General features: G+C 39.0%; 1 protein-coding gene across 2 annotated transcripts in view; it reads left to right on the top strand.

The window, feature by feature from the left end:
* RELN (reelin) overlaps positions 1-20210 on the top strand; it is a 459315-nt gene extending 439105 nt beyond the window's left edge. Inside the window, exons 58-66 of one of the 2 annotated variants that reach the window (XM_070617060.1) lie at positions 2176-2249; positions 3046-3207; positions 3978-4135; positions 6381-6600; positions 8451-8648; positions 9331-9429; positions 10061-10144; positions 13932-14067; positions 19101-20210. In XM_070617060.1, the coding sequence (XP_070473161.1) occupies positions 2176-2249; positions 3046-3207; positions 3978-4135; positions 6381-6600; positions 8451-8648; positions 9331-9429; positions 10061-10144; positions 13932-14061 (1125 nt within the window). In that variant the 3' untranslated portion in view covers positions 14062-14067; positions 19101-20210. The remainder of the gene's footprint in view (positions 1-2175; positions 2250-3045; positions 3208-3977; positions 4136-6380; positions 6601-8450; positions 8649-9330; positions 9430-10060; positions 10145-13931; positions 14068-19100) is intronic. The other variant, XM_070617061.1, reaches the window with a different exon arrangement.
* The last annotated feature ends 4473 nt before the right edge of the window (positions 20211-24683 follow it).

Here is a 24683-nt window from a genome sequence, read left to right as displayed (position 1 = left end):
TTTCTCAGACTTTCGTGTTACTGTAAATGCTCCACTAGATCAGAATCGCAATATATCAGTCAGACACTCCCCAAACACCAAGCCAGCTCTGGGCTCTATACTTATTTCCTTGTTCCTTGATCTTTCTAAATAAGGTCAGACATGCAATCCCAGCCCATCCCATGCGTTTTCCCCCCATTGCCTCTCCTAACACTCTATAGAACTCCCTTTGCCCCACTTCCCTCCCTCAGGCAGAGTGCCCCACTGCTTGTGAGGGACTGTCCTCCCCCAGACCATGGATTGTTCTCCCTTGAATAAAGGACGTCAACCTCTACTCAATTATTTTAGTTTTGTCACTTGACAATCTCTGTACCATTTGACGCTGTTGTCCTTGCCCTCTCCAGCTCGTGAAATTCTCTTTCCCCTTGGCTTCTGGTTCTCTGCTGCTTCTCCTCCTACTTCCTTGACATCTCCTTCTTTTTCCTTTTTATCTCCTCTCCTTCCCTCAAACCTCTAAATGTCAGCATTTCTCAGTACTTCTCAGCTTTCTTCTCTCTATATAGATATTCTTACCACTGGGAATTTTATTTATCCTCTGGCTTCAAGTATTATATCTTTAAGAGCAATTCCCAAATTTGCATATCCAACCTTGACTGGCTCACCAACAATTAATTCAGTTTAATAGCCTGTGGACATTTCTACACCTTTGTCTTATTGGCACCTAAACTCGACATGTCTAACAGTGAACTTCATATCTTCCCTCCCCATACCAACTCCTCTTTCTTATTTCTGTTGATGACATTGATGACACCACCTTTCACCCTATTTCTTTCATCTCTTCACCTCTTCATCAGCTTTAAATTTTAAAATAGTCTTTGATTTTTCCCTTTTTTGCTTTTTACGTCTAATCAATTACTGCATCCTTTTCATTCTAATTCCCAGTGTTCCTGGTGCCCATCCCATTTTCTCTGTTTGCACTATTAACACCTCCCTTCTGGCCCTAATTAAATCAATAGCCCATTAACTCATCTTTTCTCCTCTAATCTGTCTCCACTCCCACCTGTCTTCAACGGCACAGTCAGATTGATCTTTACAAAGCACAGCTCTGAGCACATCCTTCCGCTGCTCATAAACCCTTAATGATTCCCCATTGCCTACCAAATTAAGGTCAAACACCTTAGACTACAACTCATGGTGGGCCAACCTCGACCAAGCTTTCTAACCTTCTCTCCCAGTCGTCGGCAGACCCTGCATTCGGACCAAGGCATACCACGTGCTGTGCTCCGGACCTGCCACAGTGCTTTCCCACCTGCATGCTCACACCTCCTTCCCTCTAAATGTCCTTCTTCTATCTCCACCTGTCAGTCTCTCCCCTCACATTGGTGGCTCACATGCACCGTACTTGATGAATTATTTTCTAATCTGCTTAACCAAATACATTCTCTCCTTCCTATGAAGCACCCCAGCATTGTATTTGCATCTTTTCTGATTTCCATTTCCATAAGTGGAATATGCTTCTTCTTCTCTCTCTGAAGCCAGGGTTATTTTATTCATAAATGTATGGCCTGAAGTTTTGACCGCTAACCTCCCCTAGTATCAGCACTGAGACAGGACTCATTGATTGAATAGATGATTAGGACTTAAATTTGAATCAGCAAATTTTTATAGCATTTATGCATTATTGAGTCAAACATTTAATTGCATATAATATGGGAAACTTTTATTCATATGGAAAAGGAAAAAAACCCTAAGAATGAATATTGAGTAATTAAAAATTGCTGTTTTTAATTACAAATAAAAATTCAATAGTAGTGCCAAGGAAGTTACAATATCATTGAAAATGTTTTCAACCAGTAATACTTTGAGTTTCTTTCCATTAATTCTCCAAATGTTACTTTTGTTTTGGCCAACTTATCTTTCCCAAATGTATGATTAATATGTTATACTAGTTAAGGAAATAGAAATAGTACTGTTTTAAACTTTTTAAATTATCATCTCCAAGCAAAATTGCATGGCTTTAACAGAACTCAAAAGAATGTGTTCTTGGTGCCATGGCGGGCTGCTCTGTAAAAGCTTCTCTGAATGTTTCTTGATTACTCATCAGAGTCATAATGAAGAGAGATGGAATTCCTCATGAATGATAGGTGTCATTTAATCTTGCCTCATATATATATATATTGGTTGTTTGTGTTTTAGATTGTGGTGGGTTGTGAAGCCACTTCTTGTGGTGACCTTCATTCTGTAATGTTGGAGTACACTAAGGACGCAAGGTTTGTGAAACGATTTTTTACATTTCCTCCAAACCTGAATACACAATTCAAGTGGTTGTCTATTTTTAAGGCAACTGCTTACGGCAGAGCAACCTTTTGCATTAAAAGTGGCAGTTCATGTGTATTTCAAACTTCATTTGTATAAAATTTATACATATGTCTTATTTTCACATTTTTCCTTCAAACCAAGAAAACTCAATTTTGTACTAGGCTGCAGCCAACAAACTTTATATTTTAAAATAAGACTCTACATTTGTGCTCAAAGTAGAACTCCCTTTTATTCATGTTGCTCATTTTCAACCAACCCTAAGAAAAATTTAAATCATTGAAAAATCTGAATATGGTTTAGCCAGAGTCACATCTCGTAAGGCATGGAGGCAGGACTGAATAAAAGTCTGACATGGTGCGATTGCCTTCTTAGGGTGTCGTCTCCCACCACCACTTTCAAGATGAATTATAGTGAGTTGTGTGGGTAGACAGAGAGTATCATCAGTGGACTCCAGGTATATTTCTGGTAACAATATCAGTGGGAGGAAGCCGCTAAAACGCAGCATCATGCATGCTATTATTTTATTCTGTTGTCTGTGAATGTATTAATGTGCCTAGAAAGAGTTAGAATATATCTTATATGAAATAATTTTCTATTTTTATTTTTATTCTCTGTAATTAGAAATAGATATAGGAAAGATTCTTTAAAATATCTTCATTTAACCCAACCCAAAGCATTACCTTGACATTAGATGGGTCATATATTTCTCTTCAGAGTGGTCTAATGTAATATCTCTGGCTTCTGCAGGTCCGATTCCTGGCAGCTGGTTCAGACCCAGTGCCTGCCTTCCTCTTCGAACAGCATCGGTTGCTCCCCCTTCCAGTTCCATGAAGCCACTATCTACAATGCTGTCAACAGCTCGAGCTGGAAGAGAGTCACCATTCAGCTGCCCGACCACGTCTCCTCCAGGTGGGTTGCATGCTAAGGTAAACTTTGTGGAATTATCTGGCAGTCTCTACAGAGCCCCTAAGTGAGCTGAGAACAGCTGATAAAATGAGGCTAGAGTTTGGGTGCAGTAGTGCACTCTCCTCTCTTCTGCCCCATCTGTCACCAACCCATGCCCCCGAATCACAACCGCACATCCCAAAAAGAAATCGGAAGAAATCAGATCTTATTTGTAAGTGATTTCTAGATCTCACGTTTTCTTTTGACTAAATACCACAGCACATGCCAAACTCAATCAGAGGCCCCAAATCAAAGATCCTCAAACAAATCTGTAGTTGGCACCATATCTGCCTGAGTGTCCTGTGCTCCCAAAGGCTGCACTGCTCATCCAGATACAAACAGCCCCTGGGGCGTGCAGGGCTGGCCCAGAGACACAAAGCCACAGGATAAGCACGATGGAGTGCAGTCTTCCTGGAGCACATTCATTTTACTCAAAGATTGGGAAAATGAATCCAGCACTGTAGGAAGAATGGACACAGATTTATGATGGAATAGAATAGGAAATTCACATCAGATTTTTGGGGAAGGCACAAGCTTCCAGAATGGCGTTTTGCGGGATGCTCCCAAAGTGTGAGTATATACACATTCACTCACCTCTGCCCATCGGTGCTTCAGGGAGAAATCTGGGAGGCCCTTTTCTCAAGAATAGTCCCCCATCCCAGAAGCTAGAGGCTGGACGCAGCCCTGGGAAATCCAGCCTGCTGAATCCCTTCTGCTCTCTGTGGGACTTTCAGTGCAACACAGTTCCGCTGGATCCAGAAGGGGGAGGAAACGGAGAAGCAGAGCTGGGCGATTGACCACGTGTACATCGGAGAGGCCTGCCCCAAGCTGTGCAGCGGGCACGGATCCTGCACCACCGGCGCCGTCTGCATCTGCGACGAGAGCTTCCGAGGTCTGATCCTGGACTGTGGGTTGTGATACGGGAGACCATGAGGGCCTCCTCCTCTGAACATGTGTACAACGGCCACTAGGAACGGGAGAGAAACTCCAGCCTGAGGGATGTGGGATAGATAGCACGCTCTTTGATCACAAAGTTAGTTACCTTTGCAATGAATTATCAAGGACAGTTTTATGCTACGTTCCTTGAATTTTTAAAAATGCAGGTTTTATCCACCCAGGATATTCTATCGTCCCTCACATTCCCTGTCTTCCGTGTAACTCCCTACCCCACCACTACCCCCAGCACCTTATTTCCACTTCTGGGCCCGTCTCCTTCCTGGCCTGGCTGCCCATCCTAGATATCTGGCCAGTATTCCCTCCCCCTCAGCCTCTCCCAGCAGGAGCTGCCACTGTCCTCCCAAGATGTAGCTGACAATTCAAGACATTCTGTTTCCCTGGTTACTGTCACACTCACACACACAAAGAGCCTTTCTGACTCAAAAAGATATGTTATTGAGGCCAGCCTGGTGGTGCACCGGTTAAGTTCGCACGTTCCACTTCAGCGGCCCAGGGTTGGCGGGTTCAGATCCCCGCTACAGACCTACACACTGCTTGGTACGCCATGCTGTGGCAGGCGTCCCACATGTAAAGTGGAGGAAGATGGGCATAGATGTGAGCTCAGAGCCAGTCTTCCTCAGCAAAAAGAGGAGAATTGGCAGCAGATGTTAGCTCAGGGCTAATCTTCCTCAAAAAAATAAAAAGATACAGTTTCACTGCTCGAGTTTCTAGAGGCTGAGTATATATTCAGAACAGAGTATCTACTCAACTCCAGACATCATAGGAAACTGCCCTGTTGGCCTGTTAGAAGGCCTGCAGCCCAGCTTTCCCTTGATGCAACATTTCTAACAGGTTTCAGCCTCTATCGTTACAAAGCTCACTTTACATAATTACCATTATATTCTCAGAGCCTAGTACTTGGCATCTAGCTATGCTCGATAAATCTTTTTCGAATAACCTTTACACAGTATCCACAATTCATTCAGCAGAGTCATTTAGTGCTTATGACATCCCCGTTATTAAAATAATTATTCCCACTTTACAGGTAAAGAAACTGAGACTCAGGGAGGTTAAGTGTCTTGCCCGAGGTCACACAGCTAGTAAATGTCCGAAAGACCAGTACTCAGGTTGTTCTTTCCCATCAGCCTTGCTCTCTCTCAGAGCTGAGAGATTTATCCAGAGGACAGAATTATACAATTTCCCCAAATGTACAATGTAAGAATCCATAGATTTGAATCCTGGAGTGGACCCTATTTAGATTTCTTGGTTGATGCTATTTCCATGGCTCCGGATGAAATGAGTATGGTTCATGCAGACTGCCGCACATCTCTGATGTTACAAATTACTTACCCGTCGTCTTTTTCCCCTTGATCCCATTACCGCTGAGACCGGCTGGGTCTGTCCGTGTGTTAGCTGGAGAATTTGAACTTTAGGCAAACGAAGACATCAAATGTCTCACCAGCAGTCCTAGACGTCTGGAATTTGCCCTGTCCCTGACCGAACACAGCCATGATCTTTGGATTTTGAACTCTTGTAGACATTTAGAAAAAATCGTGCTGATCAGATCAAGGGGAAATGCAAGCACATACACATGTGCTAAAGCAGCGTCTTATTCAAATGCCAGTCCTCCAGCACAGTGGTCTCTGAGACCACTTCCAGCTTATTCATTGTTCATCCCAGCTTCATTATTGGATATCTTGTTTGTGCTAAGTCTCGTGCTGGGTGCTAGAATCCAACGATGAGTAAAATGCAGACTCTGCTCTCAAGAATCATCAAGTAGAGAGCTAGAAGGAGAATGAGAGCATGACTTATCTTCTGCCACAAAATCTTGGTAGGGAAAAAGAAATTGGATTGGCCTCTCCTGCCAGGGTGGGAGCTCCCTCCTGAGAGCATCATTGGTAAACATGCAGCCCAGATGCTGTGCTATTTAAACAACGGATTTACACAAGCAATAAGTACATTAGCACCTACACATTTTAGTAAACGTTGACTCAAAGATAATGGGTTTTTTCCAACAACGCAAGCCAAGGATTGCTAAAATAAAAGAGAAACATTTATTTCTTGAGAGTCTGTATCTGTTGGGTATTTTGTCCTTCTGACTGTAACAACGATGGATTAAATCTGAAATTGCATATTTGTCCTTAACCTTTGCTGATTTGCCTTGTTCTAGCTAATTTTTGCAATTATTCCTTTCCCTCCAGGTGATGACTGCTCTGTTTTCAGTCATGATCTTCCCAGTTATATTAAAGATAACTTTGAGTCAGCGAGAGTCACTGAGGCAAACTGGGAGACCATTCAAGGCGGAGTGATAGGAAGTGGCTGTGGGCAGCTGGCACCCTACGCCCATGGGGACTCTCTCTATTTTAACGGCTGTCAGATAAGGCAAGCTGCCACCAAGCCCCTGGATCTCACTCGAGCAAGGTAACAAAACTCCTATGTTGTCGTCCAGACAGAGAATCAGTCACGAGCCTCCTCACTGTCCACTGTCTGTCAGCTATGAGCATGAGCTTCATGGCACAGATGTCCCTGAGCAGTGGAAACTTAAATACCGTTTGAATTTGGTGTGAGAAAGCATTATATTTTTTTGACAACTCAGAATGATGCTTTCCTTCAATTTATTGTAGAATTACCTTGTGTTTCTTCACACACAGAGACGCAGGCTGAGTGGTGGTGACACAGGCATAAACCTGGAGAAATGGCCAAATGTGAAAAATCAGGTGTCTCAAATCAACACATTGTACACCTGAAACTTACACAATGTTTTATGTCAATTACATCTCAACAAACTTGAAAAAAATAAATAAATAATTGGCTATGGATAATCTATATGAATAATTTAATGTTGACCATATATATGCAAGCGTGTAAATATAAATGTGTGTGGGAAGTAGATTTGGGGTAATGCAAACATATACCTATATTTAGCCTATGTAGGTACAATATGTAGAAATGGAGGATCGTTGGAAGGATGGATGGGAACTTTAAAAATTTATGCTGTAGGAGCTGCATGCTAATGCAGAATAGAGTGGACAGAGACCATGCAAATCGACTAGGGAAGTGACAGAGGAAAAGAGACCCCAGGAGGGTTGTATTTCATTCCCCATCAGCCCTTCCCAGCTCTGCCACTTAGCACAGCACACACGGTTTTTTGTCTATGTAATTTAAGAAAAGATTCCAAGGCTTTATAATGGTTGCACAGTACTAGAGTCAGTGTGTGCTGAAAAGTGTATGAGTATATTTGAGAATTAGATGTTGGATTAGTAAGAATGTAGATGTTTACTTGAAGCTTAATATTAATAGCATATTTTCAGAGTCAGAAAGCCAGGTTCAGTGGCCTTCGATGAAAATATAATAAAATTAATTCCTGTATAGTAGCCATGGAGATGCCAAACGTTCTTGTGTCTACCCATCCCCAATTTTTTTTCCTACCCAAAAGACGTCCTTAATCTAGAGACAAGCTGATGTTTTCCTTGACCTTTTATACAGCTACAGCTAGCTGCCTAGTTGACAGTTGCCCACCACGTTGTACAAGTAATTTTGCGTTAAATTAATTTATGCATTTACAAGTTTTAAGCCTAGCTCTTTATGTGACCACCCACCCTAAATGGGACTACTCTCTTAATCACTAGGAATCTTGTGAGGATAGACTTCCTGTGTTTGAAAGCCATATCTTCTAAGGGCAAGGATTTGCCTGTGAAAAGCAAAGCACACATCAAACAGAAGAGCAGACATGGTCCAGAGCCGGCGTGTCTAACTCAGTTTTCCCCCTGCTCTGATCTCCAGACATCGTTTCCTAAAATAGACATGATGATTTATCCTTGTGCAGATGCTATTCAGCTTGGAGCTATTTGTAAAAAAATTTTGGAGCGTAAATATTGTGGTTTTATTCCTTGTCCTCTCCGTGTCCTCAGCTGCCTATTTGGCCCATATTACCTTTCAGAAAATAGAAAGTGTTTCAGGTAAAATACTCTGACAAGATTTCTAACATCGTGAAAAGAGAAAAGATCTTTGAAAGCCAAAATTGTAGTCTTGGTGTAGAAAACCAATCTTCCAAGGTTATTTTTCATAGGTGCAATATCAAAGATAATATAAATTAATTTTATTACTAATGTGATTTAGTCATCAGACTGGATGCTTCTGTTTTTACTATATTATGAACTCAGAAATTATGGATTTTAGAGAAAAGAGAGAGAAAACGAGAAATTAGAAAGCACGACTCCTTTAATCGTTCCTGAGTCTTGTTTAAAAATGACTTGCCCTGTGTTTTTCAGCAAAATCATGTTTGTCTTGCAAATTGGGAGCACGGCGCAGACAGACAGCTGTAACAGCGACCTGAGCGGCCCGCACGCCGTGGACAAGGCCGTGCTGCTACAGTACAGCATCAACAACGGGATCACCTGGCACGTCATCGCACAGCACCAGCCGAAGGACTTCACACAGGCTCAGAGAGTGTCTTACAACGTCCCCCTGTAAGTGGCCCGAATGGAAGGATGGCGTCTCATGCAGCATCCCTGAGAATCACAGAGTTTGAGCTGGAAGTGTGTGAACTTACTGGACCAACGCCACAAAAGGCGGTGGTGGCAGAACCAAGACTAACCCAGATCTCCAAAGATGGGTTACTGTTTTGTATTAGGACGACAGGCAAAAAGTGAAGGCATGAATAGGGCGAGAGGGAAGAGAGAATAGCAGCTAAACGCAAAGGCGCTTTTTGTGTATTTCCCTTCCTCTAAGCGGTATTTGTAGTCCTTCAGAAAACAAAATTTTTAATTTTCTGCTGAGTGCACTCATTTGAAAATTTTCTGAGAATAGGCAACCGTGTCAGTTTTGCTTAGTATAGTACCCCCAGCTTCCAGCACCGTGCCCGTCCTCCGGAAGGCACATTGCATTTGTTGACCGAATGTGTTGCTCCTCCAGGAAATGCTGGAGCAAAGGGAAGAAGGAAGAGAGATGTAAAAGTATTACGAGTCCTTGAGTAGCCAGAAAAATCTAATGCTGCTTAGAAGAATACTGTGACCTAAGCAAACCTGAGTTTCATACCCAAAGTCTTGTTGATTTAGATTAGCCTATTATATTTGAAGTCTGGAAGTCACATACCAGAAGGCCTTCTGTTTCCTAGTGTGTAACCTCTTTGTCCTTCTCTCTGTGACCCAGGGAGGCGCGAATGAAAGGAGTTTTATTGCGCTGGTGGCAACCGCGCCACAATGGAACAGGTCATGATCAATGGGCTTTGGACCATGTGGAGGTCGTCCTGTGAGTATCTGATACAGAGCATCCCGTGTCCCTTTCAGAAAGGTTTGAAATTCCTTTGGTATGGCATGCTCCTTAGTTCAGTAAGAACTGTTCCTGAGGAGAAGCCCCCACAGGACCACTTTGGCTTCCACTCTCAGCAACTGTAAACTATAGCTCAAGTCAACGTGAAATAACAAAGCCCCAATGTAATTTAATGTACCTTAGAAAACTTCAATAAGCAAAGGTTTATTTAAGTATTTGACAATACTTGTCAAATGGGATCAAACAAAAGTCTCCAGGTAAATGAGAAACAGTGTCTTTACCAGAACTGGGTTGCCTTATAAAATGGAATGATATCCTGAAAAGAGAGGGATCGGTACCTGTTGATGTACAGAGTATTACCGGCTAATGTGCCCAGTTACAAACACCTGTCTTAGCCACAGATGCCTGGGGCATTCTTTCATTTAATGGCATGGCTGCAACTAGAACAAAGAATTTGTGGTTTCAGAGTTCTCCTGACCAATCCCAGCTCCTAACAAGTTAAGAATGTTTCCCCCATGGTTTCTCCCATATAATAAGGTTGTCCCCGCTCTCACTTAGCTGGGTTGACTGTTCCACAGAGAGATGACTTGCTTTTTCTCTAACAATCTAGTTCCTGTAGAACTGGAATGCTTATGTCTCGACGGGTTCGGACTGATGGCTCCAAGTGGTTGGCAAGGAGAGGCGAATCTTCTCGGTAGATAGGTTCAAATGTTCATTCTGTTTACCAAATCAGAAATGAAATCAGTCCCTTGGCTGATTTCAGTCATTTGGAAAGCAAATTTATATGATTAATTGGTAGGAAAACTACCAGATTTGTTTTCTTTCGATCATAGCCATGAGCTGACTTCTTCAGTCTTGAGTTAGCCCTTGTCTTAGTTTTCACTGAGGCACCTGCTTGCATGGCATCCATATCAACCCCAACTCCAAGAGCAACCTGGTCCCTACACAAGCTCCCACTGTGCGCTCTGCTGCTTTGGACAACTTGCTGGGGTCTGCCTCCACAAGACAAAGTTCAAGTTTAAAGTAACAGTCCAGAGTCATTTGACTCTATATATGAGGCTGATGTTTTACTTAGATGTTTCCTCAGACTGCGTCCTTCTAGGACAATAGAATAACCTGGACTCTAAAATGAACACATGTATGGTAAGGCCAGAGAGAAATGTCCAAATAGACCAAAAACCAACCCAAAGCCCTTCTTCCCTGGCAACTTTCCCTTTAGAGCCACGCTTCTCACTCTGATTGAGCATCAGAATCACATAGGAGCTTTTGGAAGCATCAACGAGTATCCCAATGCCCAGGCCCATCCCTAGGGATGACTTCATTTTAATTGATCTGCAGAGGGACCTGAGCATCAGTCTTTTTAAAAAGCACCTCAAGTGATTCTAATAAACTGGTTGAGACTCAAATTTAGAGCCAACAACCACTTTGTATCTTTCAAATCTCTCGGCAAGACAATTGACATCAATGGGGCTTCCTGTGCCTGACAAAGCATTACCAACTCCTATGGAAACTTCAAAACTGGACGGTCCTCAGAAGGCAGGATGCTAGTGCTTTTCTTGGGTAGACATAGCAAATCTTAACATGTCCTGTGTTTGAGTAGATATTTCTTCTCCTCCCACCCAGCCAAGCTATTGCAGTTATCCATTTTGGATTGCAAAGGCGTCTCATCACCATAATTTTCTCCTGTGGACTGACATTAAAGAGCAGGAGGGGTCAGAACTGCACATATCCTCCCCTGTATGACATAACCCCTTCACACCCTGGAAGCAGAACTCTTCTCTGCTTTCTGTTGACCTGCTGCCCCAGACAGGCTCAGAGCTCCAGCAGGAAGCCTCACTCACAGCTCCAAGGGAACCTTCTGGAATACCTGCTGTTGTTATTAATTTTGATGAGCAGCTACCAGCATCATCATATTCTTACAAGTTCAGATTATATAAAATACCAGAAAGCTATCGTTTCTTGTATTTTTCTGGAGCAATAATCTGTATTTGTAAAGAATTCACTTTTATTCCATCTCCAGAATTTTAATACTTTTAAAGAATTTGTCACTTACCAGGCACCTGTCTGCTCTTACCCTGCATTATTGTCTCAAACTCTTGGGGCACTAAAACGTTTTGAATGAGAAAAGAGCATTGCCACACATGCACAGTGTTGCAGGAGTTGAGTTTTATTCAGCATTGTATTTCAGTGAATAATTTTAAAATTGTAGCTTTATACATATCACCATAAAATTTAATGTTTATATACTACGTGTATAATTTTAAAAGCAAATGCTCTCTCTTTAATGACATTTCAAAAATTTGTTAAAATTAAAGGAGTTTATTTTTCTTCTTTTTTGGAAAGAAGAAACCTCATGAAGCTGAGATCAATAAATGAGTTAAAAAATACAATACAAAGAAATTATATTTTCAAAACTATGTTTTTGATATTTTGCCCTTGTCTTAGGATTTAACATTTCTAGTCCACTGGACCCTTTCCAAGCCCTTCTTTTCAGAAGAGTCACAAAAAGTTTTAAGGCATTCACTAATTAATATGCTCTTGGGAGCTCTACAAGATTATTACTTTCATTCATTCATTTGATGATCTTAAAATAAAAAAAGAAAATTCAAGACTATTCAGAAAAATAAAATATAGTCATTTTCCAGAGTGTCTTTCAACCAAATGAAGTACAAAGAAGCTGGCCAAGGTTCATGCCACGATTCTCAAATATTACTAATTATAACTTTGCTACAGCAAGTGCATATTTAGAAGTAGAGAGGTGGAATATTTCCATAAAGCCCTATTAATTCAAAATAGCCTTTTAATTGACTATACTTTTGCATTATGACATTTAGTTATATAATCTAATAATGTTGACTCCTCAAGTGTGAAGGGGAGAGAAGGAGACTGATGTGTGTATCTAAGAGATGCAAGTCCCACCTATGTGAGCACTGCAGATAGGGCTACAAATATGTTTTTGCAACTAATGGTTGGAGGTATACCTTGTTAGAATGTATTTTCTTTTCTGAGTGGAGATTGGCCTTAAGCTAGCCTTATTACCATAGTTTAGCTTTTGTGCATGTGCACTAGGTACACATGCTAAAAACTTCTAGAAAGAAAAACTGGTCACGCATGGTATCTTGAGTTTAACCTCAGTCCTGCCCATATTAGTCAAGAAGATATAGGAGATCGATGAGAACAAATTTAGCACTTTTGACAATATTTCAAGGTTCTGGAGTGCATCCTAAATGAACAAGATACGGAATATATTTTTAATTTAATGGTTTAATTCTAAAATACTCCATGTAGAAGGATTTGAGTTTCATAAATATGGATATACAGAATAAGCCCCACACCATAAAGATAAAAACCACCATTTTAGCATTTAACAGGCAAAGTCACTCATGCCTAATGCTTGTTTGAGAGTGTAATCTTCCCACTCTGATGATGTTTTTTCAATAAAACCTGCACATGGAAAGCATTCATGATGATTAGTCCCCGCTAATCTGCCACTGAACAGACGAATGAAATTGACAGATCACTTTTTTCCAGCCTCACTAGCTTACAAAAAGCCCTCATTCTGTAAAGTCTGAATGATGTAGCGTAACACAATCATTGACAATCAAGCATCAGAAACCTGATTTCTCTGAATTCATTGGCTAGTGTAGAATATTTGTTTTTCACTAAATGTTTGTGAAGACATTTGGGCAGATCCCTCACAAGATCCATGCTGGTGGGGTTCTTCTTAGGATAGAAGAGAATTCTTTGTCTTAAGCTTTTTTGGGGGCACTCATCCTTCTATCCTAAGAATCTCCCTTGCCCAACTATGCATTTCATTCACACATCACATTTCCTGTGTACGTGTCTAAGTCACAACCTGTCATGCGTATAATGAAGTGGGCCAATTTTTGCATGTGTAACTTGAAAGCAAATTGCTCAGCAAAGACTTACTCTTGTGAATTGATTTACTACATAGTGAATTATTACCACATTTACTGAGAATTGAAAACCAATATGTTGCTCACTATGGTCTTAAATGCATTTATCAGATTTTAATAATATGAGTTCATCATGACCATCCCCTCATGCTATTCATTATCAAGATACTGTCACATTTTTGGCACAAATGATTTATGGAGATGAGCATAGTACATTCGTTGCAAAGCATATTTATCCTTTATTAAATTTGACTGTGTTATCTCATGTAGAGGACTTCTGTATTTTTAAAAGCCCATTCCTTAATATATTCAGGAATAAGTATTTTCTAAAATGTAAATAATTGAAAAATCAGATAATACGATTAATGGTAGTTATTAAACTATTACTTTCATATTTATACTTTATATGCAACATTTATGCCAAATTTAATACTATAGCTACATGTACCTTGACATATGGTATGAGCAAATATTGCATGTTGCATTACATAGAAAAGTTAAATATATGTGTGTATTAGGTATAGAAGAAGAAGAAATAACATCTTTAATTTTTATTTTCAAAAGAGATGAAAAATCCTATATTGCGTCTAAACCTGATCAGACTTTTATGACTAATCACAGTGCTGCATGCATTGAAAGGCATTTTTTAACTTGTATTATATTTCATTATTTGCTGTCATTGGTTTTCTACTAGAGTAAGGTAAGTACTCTTACTAATTCTGGGGAACTGTTTGTTAATAGTTTCATTGGTCTTACGTACATTGACTGAGAAGTTTTGTAGAGGACCTTTGCAACTGAAAAAAATATCTATGGAAACAAAGTTATATGTGATATTGAGATATACTGGAACATTTGAAACCTACATCGAGTAAAGTCAGAGTTCAGCCCAATTGTGATCATTCTGGAATGTATACAGTATTGGGCACAATAGCATAGACCAGAATGTTCATCAGCACTCTTTCATTGGCTAACAAATTTGATGCTGTGCCTAGAACGGTTTTCGGTGCTCACAGTTTAGATTCATTATGAAGGGAAAGGGAAAATAGAAATCTGTTCGACAGAGCTCAGGGGTCTGACTAAGTGTAATGTCTTTCTAAAGACCTGTTGCACTGGAGATGCGTGAAGATGCCCTGACTTCTCAATTCTATTCTAAGTTAGTAAATGAATTGGCAGAAGGGTGTGGATTGATTCATATTTGTGAGTTCTAGATCCTATCCTTAGGTGAGATTGGCCTTCTTTAACCTATGTTTACATCTGTCCTCTAATGGAGATACTTAAAAACTTAGGAAAGAAGGTAAAATGCTTATCATTTATTAAACATCAGTATATTATACTAGAAGTTTTCATTTAAAACTCCCTGGAGTACACATTATCAGATGTTATTCTCTTCCTCATTTAGCAGAGGAAAGAAATATGAAATCTTCAAGATTTGTGAGATATATGAGCCTACACTTATTTACATATAGCCTTCCCGAAAATGCATGGCCTTAAAGTAAAATGTACAGCATCCTCAATGCAGGAGAGTTTGCTTGCTTAGTTTGAATGCCAGCTTCCCATCATACACTCACCAATATTTCTCTGAAAGATATGGCAGTTCACTGGATTTTTCTTTCTGCTTTCACATAAGCATTATTTATTGTATCATATGTTTTGATGATAAATTAACTTTTTAGTGATAAGTAAAAATACCTAAATTTCTACAAGCTCAAATTACTTCTACCAACTCTCTATCTTCCCCATTTCCTTTAGAATCCGTTAAAAATCAATGGAATCTCTTTCGTAATAATAAATGACCTTTGATAGTGGCTCCAGGGAAGAGGAACAGTTCAAAAGAGCACAGAGTCACTAGTTCTAGAAAGATGTTGCAATATCTGTATTTCCTATGCAAAAACAGGGAAGCATTTTATAATTCCGTATACCATTTACATCCCTCAGCTCCCTCGGCGATAATGGAAATTTGTTAGCCCATTTCCAAGAAGCCATTGATGTTCATCTCCCTCCTTTCAATGGCTCACTCATAATGGGAGAATTTAAAAATGGACCTAGTTCTGTCTACAGCCAAAGCAAATTACTATGTCAAGTGGTGTAGTTGATATGCCCTGGAATAAACATTACCTGCTTTCATTGAACTTATAATAAAAAATACTTTCCCCTGTGATTACAAAGAAGAAATAAATCTTTAAAATTCCATCACACCTATTATTATTTTGGTTATACGGTTATCTATAGTTGTATATCTACATGTATCAAAAACAAAAATAGGCTCACAGATCTGCTCTGTGAAAAAAGAAAACATGAGATTTTTAAACTTGTTTAAAATTCCTGTAATGCCCAATCCTATAAGTTAGACATTTTAGAAGCCACAATAACTGTTTAATAACCATGTCAGTTTGTTAGATGGTCCTAGAGGGAGACAGCATTTTGGTATAGCTTCCCATGGTGCTTGATTTTAAAAGAGCTTATGAACTAGAAAAAGTCTGCTTCGTTAGTTCCAATCTAACTGACTCCAGAGATATTTATGTTTTTCATATGAAATTACAAGTTAGTTTCAAGGATGCTTTGAAAATGTGGCCATTTTTAATGTGACTATATAAACGCTAGACATCTATAGAAAACATCTATAGCAAATGCTGTGTGCATATCAACATTCTCAGGGATCCAAAGATAAGCTACTGATACATAAATTTATTCAACATTAAAGGCTATGCAATGAATCAAAATGCCCCCTAAATTAGATGTAAGCTTCCACGCTGCATCAGTTGTCAAGGGACTAAAGATCTGCAACGTGTTAATATTTATTTTTTCACGTATAAAGATGGAGAATTTAAATCAGTCCATGGTAAGTAAATAGTTATGTGGAGAAGCTGCTTTAAAGCCATTAAACATGCTCGTCAGTTTTTCTTGAAATTAAATGTTCCTTTGTTCCCATATATTGAGGTCACTTTCGTGTCAATCTAGGTTGCATTGAGATAACTAAGTATGTTGAGTGTTCTGAGTTTATCTTTTTTTTCCATGTAAAATATTTTAACTATTTTAAATTCTCTTTGAGTACCTTATATCTTTAAACGTGTTTTCAACGGAATAATTTTCATTGCTTTAACTTTGCAATTATTCCTTATAGTTAAAGAGTAATCATTTACAGCAGGAATCCAATCAGTAAGTCACCAGATTTCAACAAACCTGCCTTGGCCACCCTCGGGTGACGCAGGGCACTCAGTGCTGTGGTGTGGGCTGGGGGAGTTGGGGAACAGGCCACTGCACCAACAGAAGCTTAGTCATGGAGCACCAAGATATGAACCCAAATAATCTCCATGCAAAGCTGAAAACGAGCACTGTGAGAGTTCAAAGTAGGGGTAAAAAATCAATTCTGGAGGCGGCGAGCGATAAATAAAATGTGATACTTGAAAAATAAGTAGAAGTTTAGGAAGTGATCTTGGGGATTGGCCAATGAGGCAGATGCAAGAGGTTCAAGGTGAGTTCGAATAGAGCAGTCTGTATAGGAGTGTAGCAGAAGAGAGGACTTGAAAAACAGAATAAGATTAAATGTGTAGAAGGCTTGAAATATCCGGCTAAGTTAACTTAGACGTTGCTCCTTAGACAAGAGGATCATGAATGGCTTTTGAACAAGGGAGAGCTAGCGTTTAAGGGAATGTTTACTGAAACTGACGTGCAGAGTCCACTGTATGTATCTGTGGGAAGATACACACAGATACATACAATTATACTTTCAATGATACTTTCTTACTATTTTATGGTTTCTTTTCAGTGGTGTTTCTTTCATAAGGGGAGAGAATGAAGAGGCTAGTTCAGGGGGCCACTCCAATAGCTCAGGGAAAGGGCCAAAGGTGGCCTAGGGTGCTGGCAGAAAGACAGCTAGTGCCAGCCCCAATATTTTGTGACTAACGGGGTAACCGAGTCTTTCTCCTGACATTTGATCAGTTCAATACATTAAATCATTGTCCTTTTTTTTGTAACTGGATTTTACATGGGCAGCAATTAGTCCTTACAGCAGCTAATGAATAATGGATGATTTCATTTCCTCCTTCAACTATGACATTGAAACTGATCAACCTAGTTGATACATGTCGTACCGTTACATCAGGGGAGAACGGAGGGGTAGTAAAGCTGCTGAAGATAATCCTGAGTTTTTCGTATTTTTCTCTACAGTGTCTCTAGAATATATTGTTAGTTTCCATTCTATAGTTTCTAGCATTTTGATGATACAGAAATCCAGAGCAAAAAGTTATTAGCACTTCATTTTATTTTATAAAATATGTATCAATGGGATGTCTGTCTTATCAGGTTTTCAACACATATGCTATTGGTTTTTGATTAAACAAATCTGATGACATTCACTTTATGTATTTTCCTTTGAGACATTTTATTATAGATTTTCTTTTCTAATGATCAAACTTAACTGTAAAATTCTCATTTTAAAGGTTTCTATATGTTACAAGTGTTAGCATAATATACCTAAGTATAAAACCCAGTATAATATACTAGGTAAGACATGTCATTTTACACCTTGCCTGGTATATAGATCATAAATAACCCAGAAAAATATACGGCTCATTGCCAAATTCCCCTTTCCCTGCTCTTCACCCGCACTCAAGTTCACATCATATGACCTTCACAGTGAAACCACGTCACATGGCATTATCCCGCTCCGGATGCGTTTTATGTTCCCGTGAAGTTAGGGAGGAAAAGACTTTGGGATCAGACAGTATTCAAGAGATTCAGTGAATTTGGAAAATATTGATAGGCTCACACTTAAAAATCACATTTTGATGCCACATATAGATGTGTTGTAACTCAGGACAGTGTGTGAAAAGACTACGATTCTTTCCAGTGATGTTATAGGTAGTGATCCTTTTCAAAGTGTATTTTCCGTACCAGAGCTTTCAAAGCTGTCTCTACCGGTATTGTACCATTTCCTGCAGACTCCTAAAATCCATTGTCAGTCTTCTTATTAGCTTATTACGTATAGTATGTATGTATGAATGTATGTGCATACATGGGGGAAATATATACACACATACATACAATTATACATTCGATTACACTTGCTTAGTATTTTATGATCTTTTTTCCAGTGGAATGTCTCTTTCATAAGCCCATGCTTATATACAGTATGACCCCAGCTGGTTATTGTTTGAGGAAGCCAGTGAAATCCCACAATCTGAGAAAAATTTACTTCATTTTGTCCCTGAGACTGCATAAAATAGGAAGGTCGAGCTGACTCAGCTAACAAGTTTGTCTTTTCTTTGTTGTTCCTTTTTATGCTTTAAATGAGAATGTTTGCTAAAGGAATCAAATGTTTCCTACTTGTTAAAGATGTATTTAAATAAAGTAATGAGCACAGCTCACGCTTCCTCTCAAATGAAATACATCCAAGTAAACGTTTTCAGACAGAGTTCAAGGATAAAACTAAAAATCCAAAAACAGTTTCAGTCCACTTTTGCTATAAGTCAAGAGAATTTACCATTTTTCCTGGGCCGGAACTCACTCTTGAAAAGAAGAGGATTTCTTCAAGGCCAAAGGCAGTGAACACAGGTCTGAATTTTTAGTTCTTCCGTCCCGGGGTGGTGACGTCAGCCTGAGCGATTAACCCTGAAAATGTTCAAATAAATATCGGGGTAGCTTAGGACCGAGACTAGACTGTGCTTTCAATGATGGGACTTACGTGCTCTTTCTCCTTTCCCTCCCTGCCTCTGTCCTTCCTGATTCTAACAGCACTCGCAAACAAAATTACATGATGAATTTTTCACGGCAACATGGGCTCAGGCAATTCTACAACAGAAGACGAAGGTCACTGAGACGATACCCATGAAGAATCGAAAAATTTATTTTTCCTTCCAACATGTGATGTGTTGCTTCCCATTTTTTTAAATCTCGCACTGCATCTGATATCAGGAAATTTCTGTGAAGGACTTGGTGACTCCCTGAAAGCCCTTCTCAAGACCGAGTGTACACCACTTTCCCACACTGTGAACTAATGACAAGTGACTTATTTTCCCATAAGTAAATGTCTTCATGTTGATGAGTCCGTGGACGTTGTGATCTGTTGTAATATCAGTTACAGTGACAGTATTGAAAATAAGAAATAGTTTAACGGGAAAAGAAATTTTAAGCACAAAAATTTAAGAGATTTTATGTTTAAAATGGCATTTAGTACAGTATTTAACGTTCTTGGTCAAAAAGTATTTAAGTGGACTGTATTTCAGCTATGTATCATGTTTTATAGGATTAAATTATCATTGTTTGTCCTTTATGTATTCTATTCTACAGTATAACACATTGACACTGTATTTACTTGTTATGTTGCAATATTTTGCTGCTGAACTTCAGGCTACTTATATTCTGCGGAAAATTCCATGAAATACCTACTCAAGAAGATAGTTGTAAAGATATTGTATCTCCTTTAATCTACTCCTTAAAATGTACGTTGGTTTAGCGTTGTTTTGTGGATAAGAAAAATGCTTGACCTTGAGATATTTTCTACTTCAAAATTGTGGACAAAGACCCTCTCTCCCGCAAAGGAGTTTCCATTTCCTTGTCTAAAGATTTTTTTAAAGTGTTCTGTGGCTGATTTACTAACAGTAACTGCCATGTTGTGTCTGTGGTAACAGAGTGATTTGTAAGACAGTGGCTGTTTTCATTGTGTTCTCCTTGTGGACTGTTTTCCCTGCGGGTCATATTCATACCTTCTGATGAAGTTGTACCAACACCAGCAACATTATAATGGCCCTGTAGCCCTGAACTCTCTATTAATATGACTACAAGGTTGCAAACTAGAGCAAACCAAGCTGGAAGCCCATGCTTAAATAAAAATTATGTCCAAAAGCTGTTTGAAGTTTGTCTTTACTCGTTTTTGTCACTAAATTTTGTGTAGGATTTGTAAGCCTGGTCAGTTTTGGAAAGGACGGTGTTAACTATATTTACCAGTTTTTTGATTCAGCATTGATAATTGCAGTTATGAAGCCACACTTTAGCCATTTTTCTCTCATTCAGCTTTTCCTATTAATCATTCTGTGATTACACTAAGAAAAGTCAATAGGGAATTCTGAAAATTATTTAATTCCTGCAAATTTTGTTAGCTGCTAACACAGTGCCTGGCTCGTAATAAGTACTCATGCATTTGTTCAGCAAGTGTTTGTTGAGTGCTTGCTGTGCGCCAGGCACTATGCTAAGTGTTGAGGATAAAAATGGTGACCGAGACATTTCTCTGCTTGTTTTTCATGTCTATGAAATAAAAGATACGTTGATATTGTGAATTTGTTGATTTTCCAGAGGATAAAAAAAATATCCAGATAATAGAGCAATAAATGGTTGTGGTATTTCTCATTGAATAGGGAAAGGTTAAAGTATGATCTCTGAGAAGTTTAGTTAAATTCCATTTTGACCCTGATATCAAATATTGCCTTGGAGAGAAGAGGCCTTCTTTTTTTCTACCTAATCTAATTTATGATATATTGTATAATTTGGTGCCAAATTTGGCCCATGAATGTCTATAACTATTGTATCTTGGTTGTCAATTTGCTTTTCTTCATTCACAAATTTTCTGCTACTGGTTCACCATTTGGAGGCATTTTCAGTTCGTTTTCTCACTGGGACAAGGGATTGAATTTTTCCCAAAGCCTCATCTTTCTGGGTAACTTGCGTGTGCCATAGGCTACCCACTGAGGGCTCCCATCCACCTATCCTAACATCAGAACAGGGCTGAACTCCCCGCCAATCCATCTCCCGGAAGTTTTAGTAGCGTTAAGACTTAGATCTAATTGACTTATTTAAAATACTTGAAAACAGGGAATAGGACTTCAAGTTTTGTTGGTTCAACTGACATATCTTTCTGAAGGAGACACAGTTTAGCAATAGCAAAGATAAAAAATATTTGTGTGGCCAAATGTCTGTGGTTTCCACATGGGAGAGTTGTCTCCTCTTCCCTGTAATGTAAACTACACTCACTATCTAATCTTGAATATATTCAATATTACCTAAGAAAGAACGTGATAGGTATATTACTTGAGAAATTCCCCAAACTGAGGTGGTCACTAGCACTCTCTTCCTTATGTCCCAAGCTTATAAAAAGAATTATAGGAGATCACCTAAAACACGTACCCATTCATTTTAATGTCTGCCAATCGATATTTTTGATGGCAATTTGTATTGTCTTTCTGTATTTCATCTTTCGTAACTTCCCTATATGTGGCAATTACCACTTTGAACATTAAATAATATGCTCTTTTCCGAGTTAATTTCCATAAAAAGACGTGCACTGTTTACTTGAGATGGGTATTTGGGATGCATTTCAAGTAAAATTTGTTTTTTAAATGTTTATCAGTTGGGCATATAGTATTAATGAATTCACGTGTATTTATGGGGTTTTTTTTTTTGCTTTTGTTATGCTTAAAAAGATGCTGCATCTCAGATTACATAAATATTACTCTGTATTTTCCTTGCTTTATATTATAACAATTTATTCTGAAATTGTCTTTGTTATATGCTGTGAGGAACAACCCTAAGTAATTTTTCTTCCGAATAGTTAATAAATTATTCTAATACCAAAAAATAAAAGTTTAGGAAAGAAATTTTAAATCTAGAGATTTCAGCAATCGTACATTTTTGCAATACTTTTGACACCACTAATGCTGAGCCTCGATCCACCTACAATGAATGAATTAATAATTTTTTGAAGAAAGAATACAACCCTTGGAGGACTTTTCTAAACACTTAAATGTGACAGAAATCACTTTTATTTCAGAAGAGTTTTACTACCGTGGCCCAATTCAGTCCTTCCGTCTGTGCACTCATTCATCAAATATGTCTCAAAGAATACCAGGTGCCAAGCACTGAGGAGGGCAGGCACTGGGGACATAGTGGCAAACCAAAGGAGACACAGTCTTTCCTGAGGAAGTTCATGTTTAGTGGAGGAGGAAGATGTTCACCAAGAATCAAATAAACTTTTAACTGTGGCAATGTCTCATTTAGCAATAAACATTTTTTGATAAGCATCTATTAAATATCTACTACTGTACTAAGATACCTTATTTGGGATACTACAATGAATTAAACATGGTTCCCTTCCTCAGTTTACAGTCAGGAATTCAGAATATCAACAAATACATACAATACAAAGAAAAAAAACCCTGAAATTCTGGATCTCATGTATTCTGGATCTCAGGAGCCCAGAAAAGAGAATAATCTGCTCTCTCTGGAAGTGGGAGTAAGAAGGGAGGGCTGAATGAAGGAAAGCTTTCTGTGTGAGAGGCAAGGCTGGAGTGATGCTTAAATAATGTTGGAGGCTGTAGCCAATGCAGTAAAACAAGAAGAAGAAATAAGAGGCATAAGATTTGGAAAAGAAGAGAGAAAGCTGTCCTTGGGTGCAGTTGATAAGATTATCTTCATAGAATGCCCAAGGAACTCTAAAGATAAAAGCATGAAAACTAATAAGAGAATTGGCTGAGGTTGCGGGATACAAAATCAATATATAAAAGTGAACAGCATTTCTAAACATAACGTATAACCTAACAGAAGAAAATAATCAATGGAGGAGAAAAACAGGGAATAGACTAAAGCCCAATACCAAGTAAAACAATGATTAGAAAATTTTAAATGGTATAAAATCCATAAGGAAAAAAAAGATAGAGGATGGAAACAAAAGCAGATAAAAGACATCAGCAAAATTTTGGGAAATGAAAAGTGAATGAACAAGTGATAACTAAACATATCATAAAAACGAAAACCCAGCTGTCCACAGATACGGGGTTTGCGCCACAGAACACAGAAAAGATTCAGGATTTGGAGAGACAACTGCCTCTGGAAGCAAGGAATAGGCAAGAGGATGAAAATAAGGGTATGGTTAAAATTCTGAAAAAGAGACAGACTTCTTTCATCCCACTTCCAACAGGAAACGATCCTTCTCACCTTGGCAAGGGACAGGCGGTTTATTTTCTGGATAACTTGAATCAAAAAGGTTGAAGAAGACCCAGAGATTCCAGGCAGCAAAGGACTGAGATAAATCTAGTATTAAAAAAGAAAAGAGGGGCCAGCCCAGTGGCATGGTGGTTCATGTGCTCCTCTTTGGCAGCCCAGGGTTCACAGGTTCAGATCCTGGGTGTGGACCTACACACCGCTCATCAAGCCACACTGTGGTGGCATCCCACATACAAAGTAGAGGAGGACTGGCACAGATGTTAGCTCAGGGCCAATCTTCCTCACCCCCCCCCCCAAAAAAAATCTATAGGAAAAAAAAGAAAAGGATGTTAAGCAAAAGACTGCCTGCTGAGGGGTAAGACACCTCTCTCCCTCACCACAGCACTCTCACCTTTCACCTCTCAGAATACCAGAATCAGGCTTATATCATCCAGACAGGAAACTGAAGGATTCCTCTCCTGAAAAAAGACCTATAAATACTGAACTTTGAGAATTCTATAATGAAACAGCCACCCTGCTCACACAAATAGCTTCCCGTCAAACTTTTTTACTTATAGTAGCTTTATGTGTAATAAGTGGAGAAAGGATAGACTAGCTAATAATTGGTAGTAAGACAATTCATTATTCAGATGAAAAGACAAAACCAGAGCCCTAGACATATCATTACACAAAAATAAATCCCAGGTGGATAAAGGCATAAATGGCAGAAGTAAAACTTCACGAGTTTTATTTATTTATTTATTTTTATTGAGGTAATGTTGGATTATAACGTTATATAAGTTTCAGGTGTACATCATTACATTTTGATTCCTGTGTAGATTACGTCATGTTCACCACCCAAAGGCTAATTACCATCCATCCCCACACACATGTGTCTAATCACCCCTTTCACCCTCCTCCCTCTGTGGTTCCCCTCTGGTAACCACTAATCCAATCTCTATCTCTATGTGTTTGTTTGTCGTTGTTTTTATCTTCTATTTATGATTGAGATCATGTGGTATGTGACTTTCTCCCCTCCCTCTGACTTATTTCACTTAGCATAATACCTTCAAGGTCCATCCATGTTGTCACAAGTGGCCAGATTTCATCACTTCTTATGACTGAGTAGTATTCCATTCTATATATATATATACCACATCTTCTTAATCCATTCGTTCCTTGCTGGGCACCTGGGTTGCTTCCAAGTCTTGGCTATTGTGAATAATGCTGCAATGAACATAGGGATGCATATATCTTTACACATCTGTGTTTTCATATTCCTTGGATAAATATCCAGCAGTGGAATAGTACTTTTACTCTCAATTTTTTGAGGAATCTCCATACTGTTTTCCAAAGTGGCTGCACCAGTTTGCTCTCCCACCAGCAGTGTATGGGGGTTCCCTT

The sequence above is a fragment of the Equus przewalskii genome, chromosome 4 (assembly GCF_037783145.1).
Source record: "Equus przewalskii isolate Varuska chromosome 4, EquPr2, whole genome shotgun sequence".
Lineage (NCBI taxonomy): Eukaryota > Metazoa > Chordata > Mammalia > Perissodactyla > Equidae > Equus > Equus przewalskii.
Note: the sequence above shows the minus strand (reverse complement) of the source record. Positions and strands in the feature narration are given on the sequence as shown.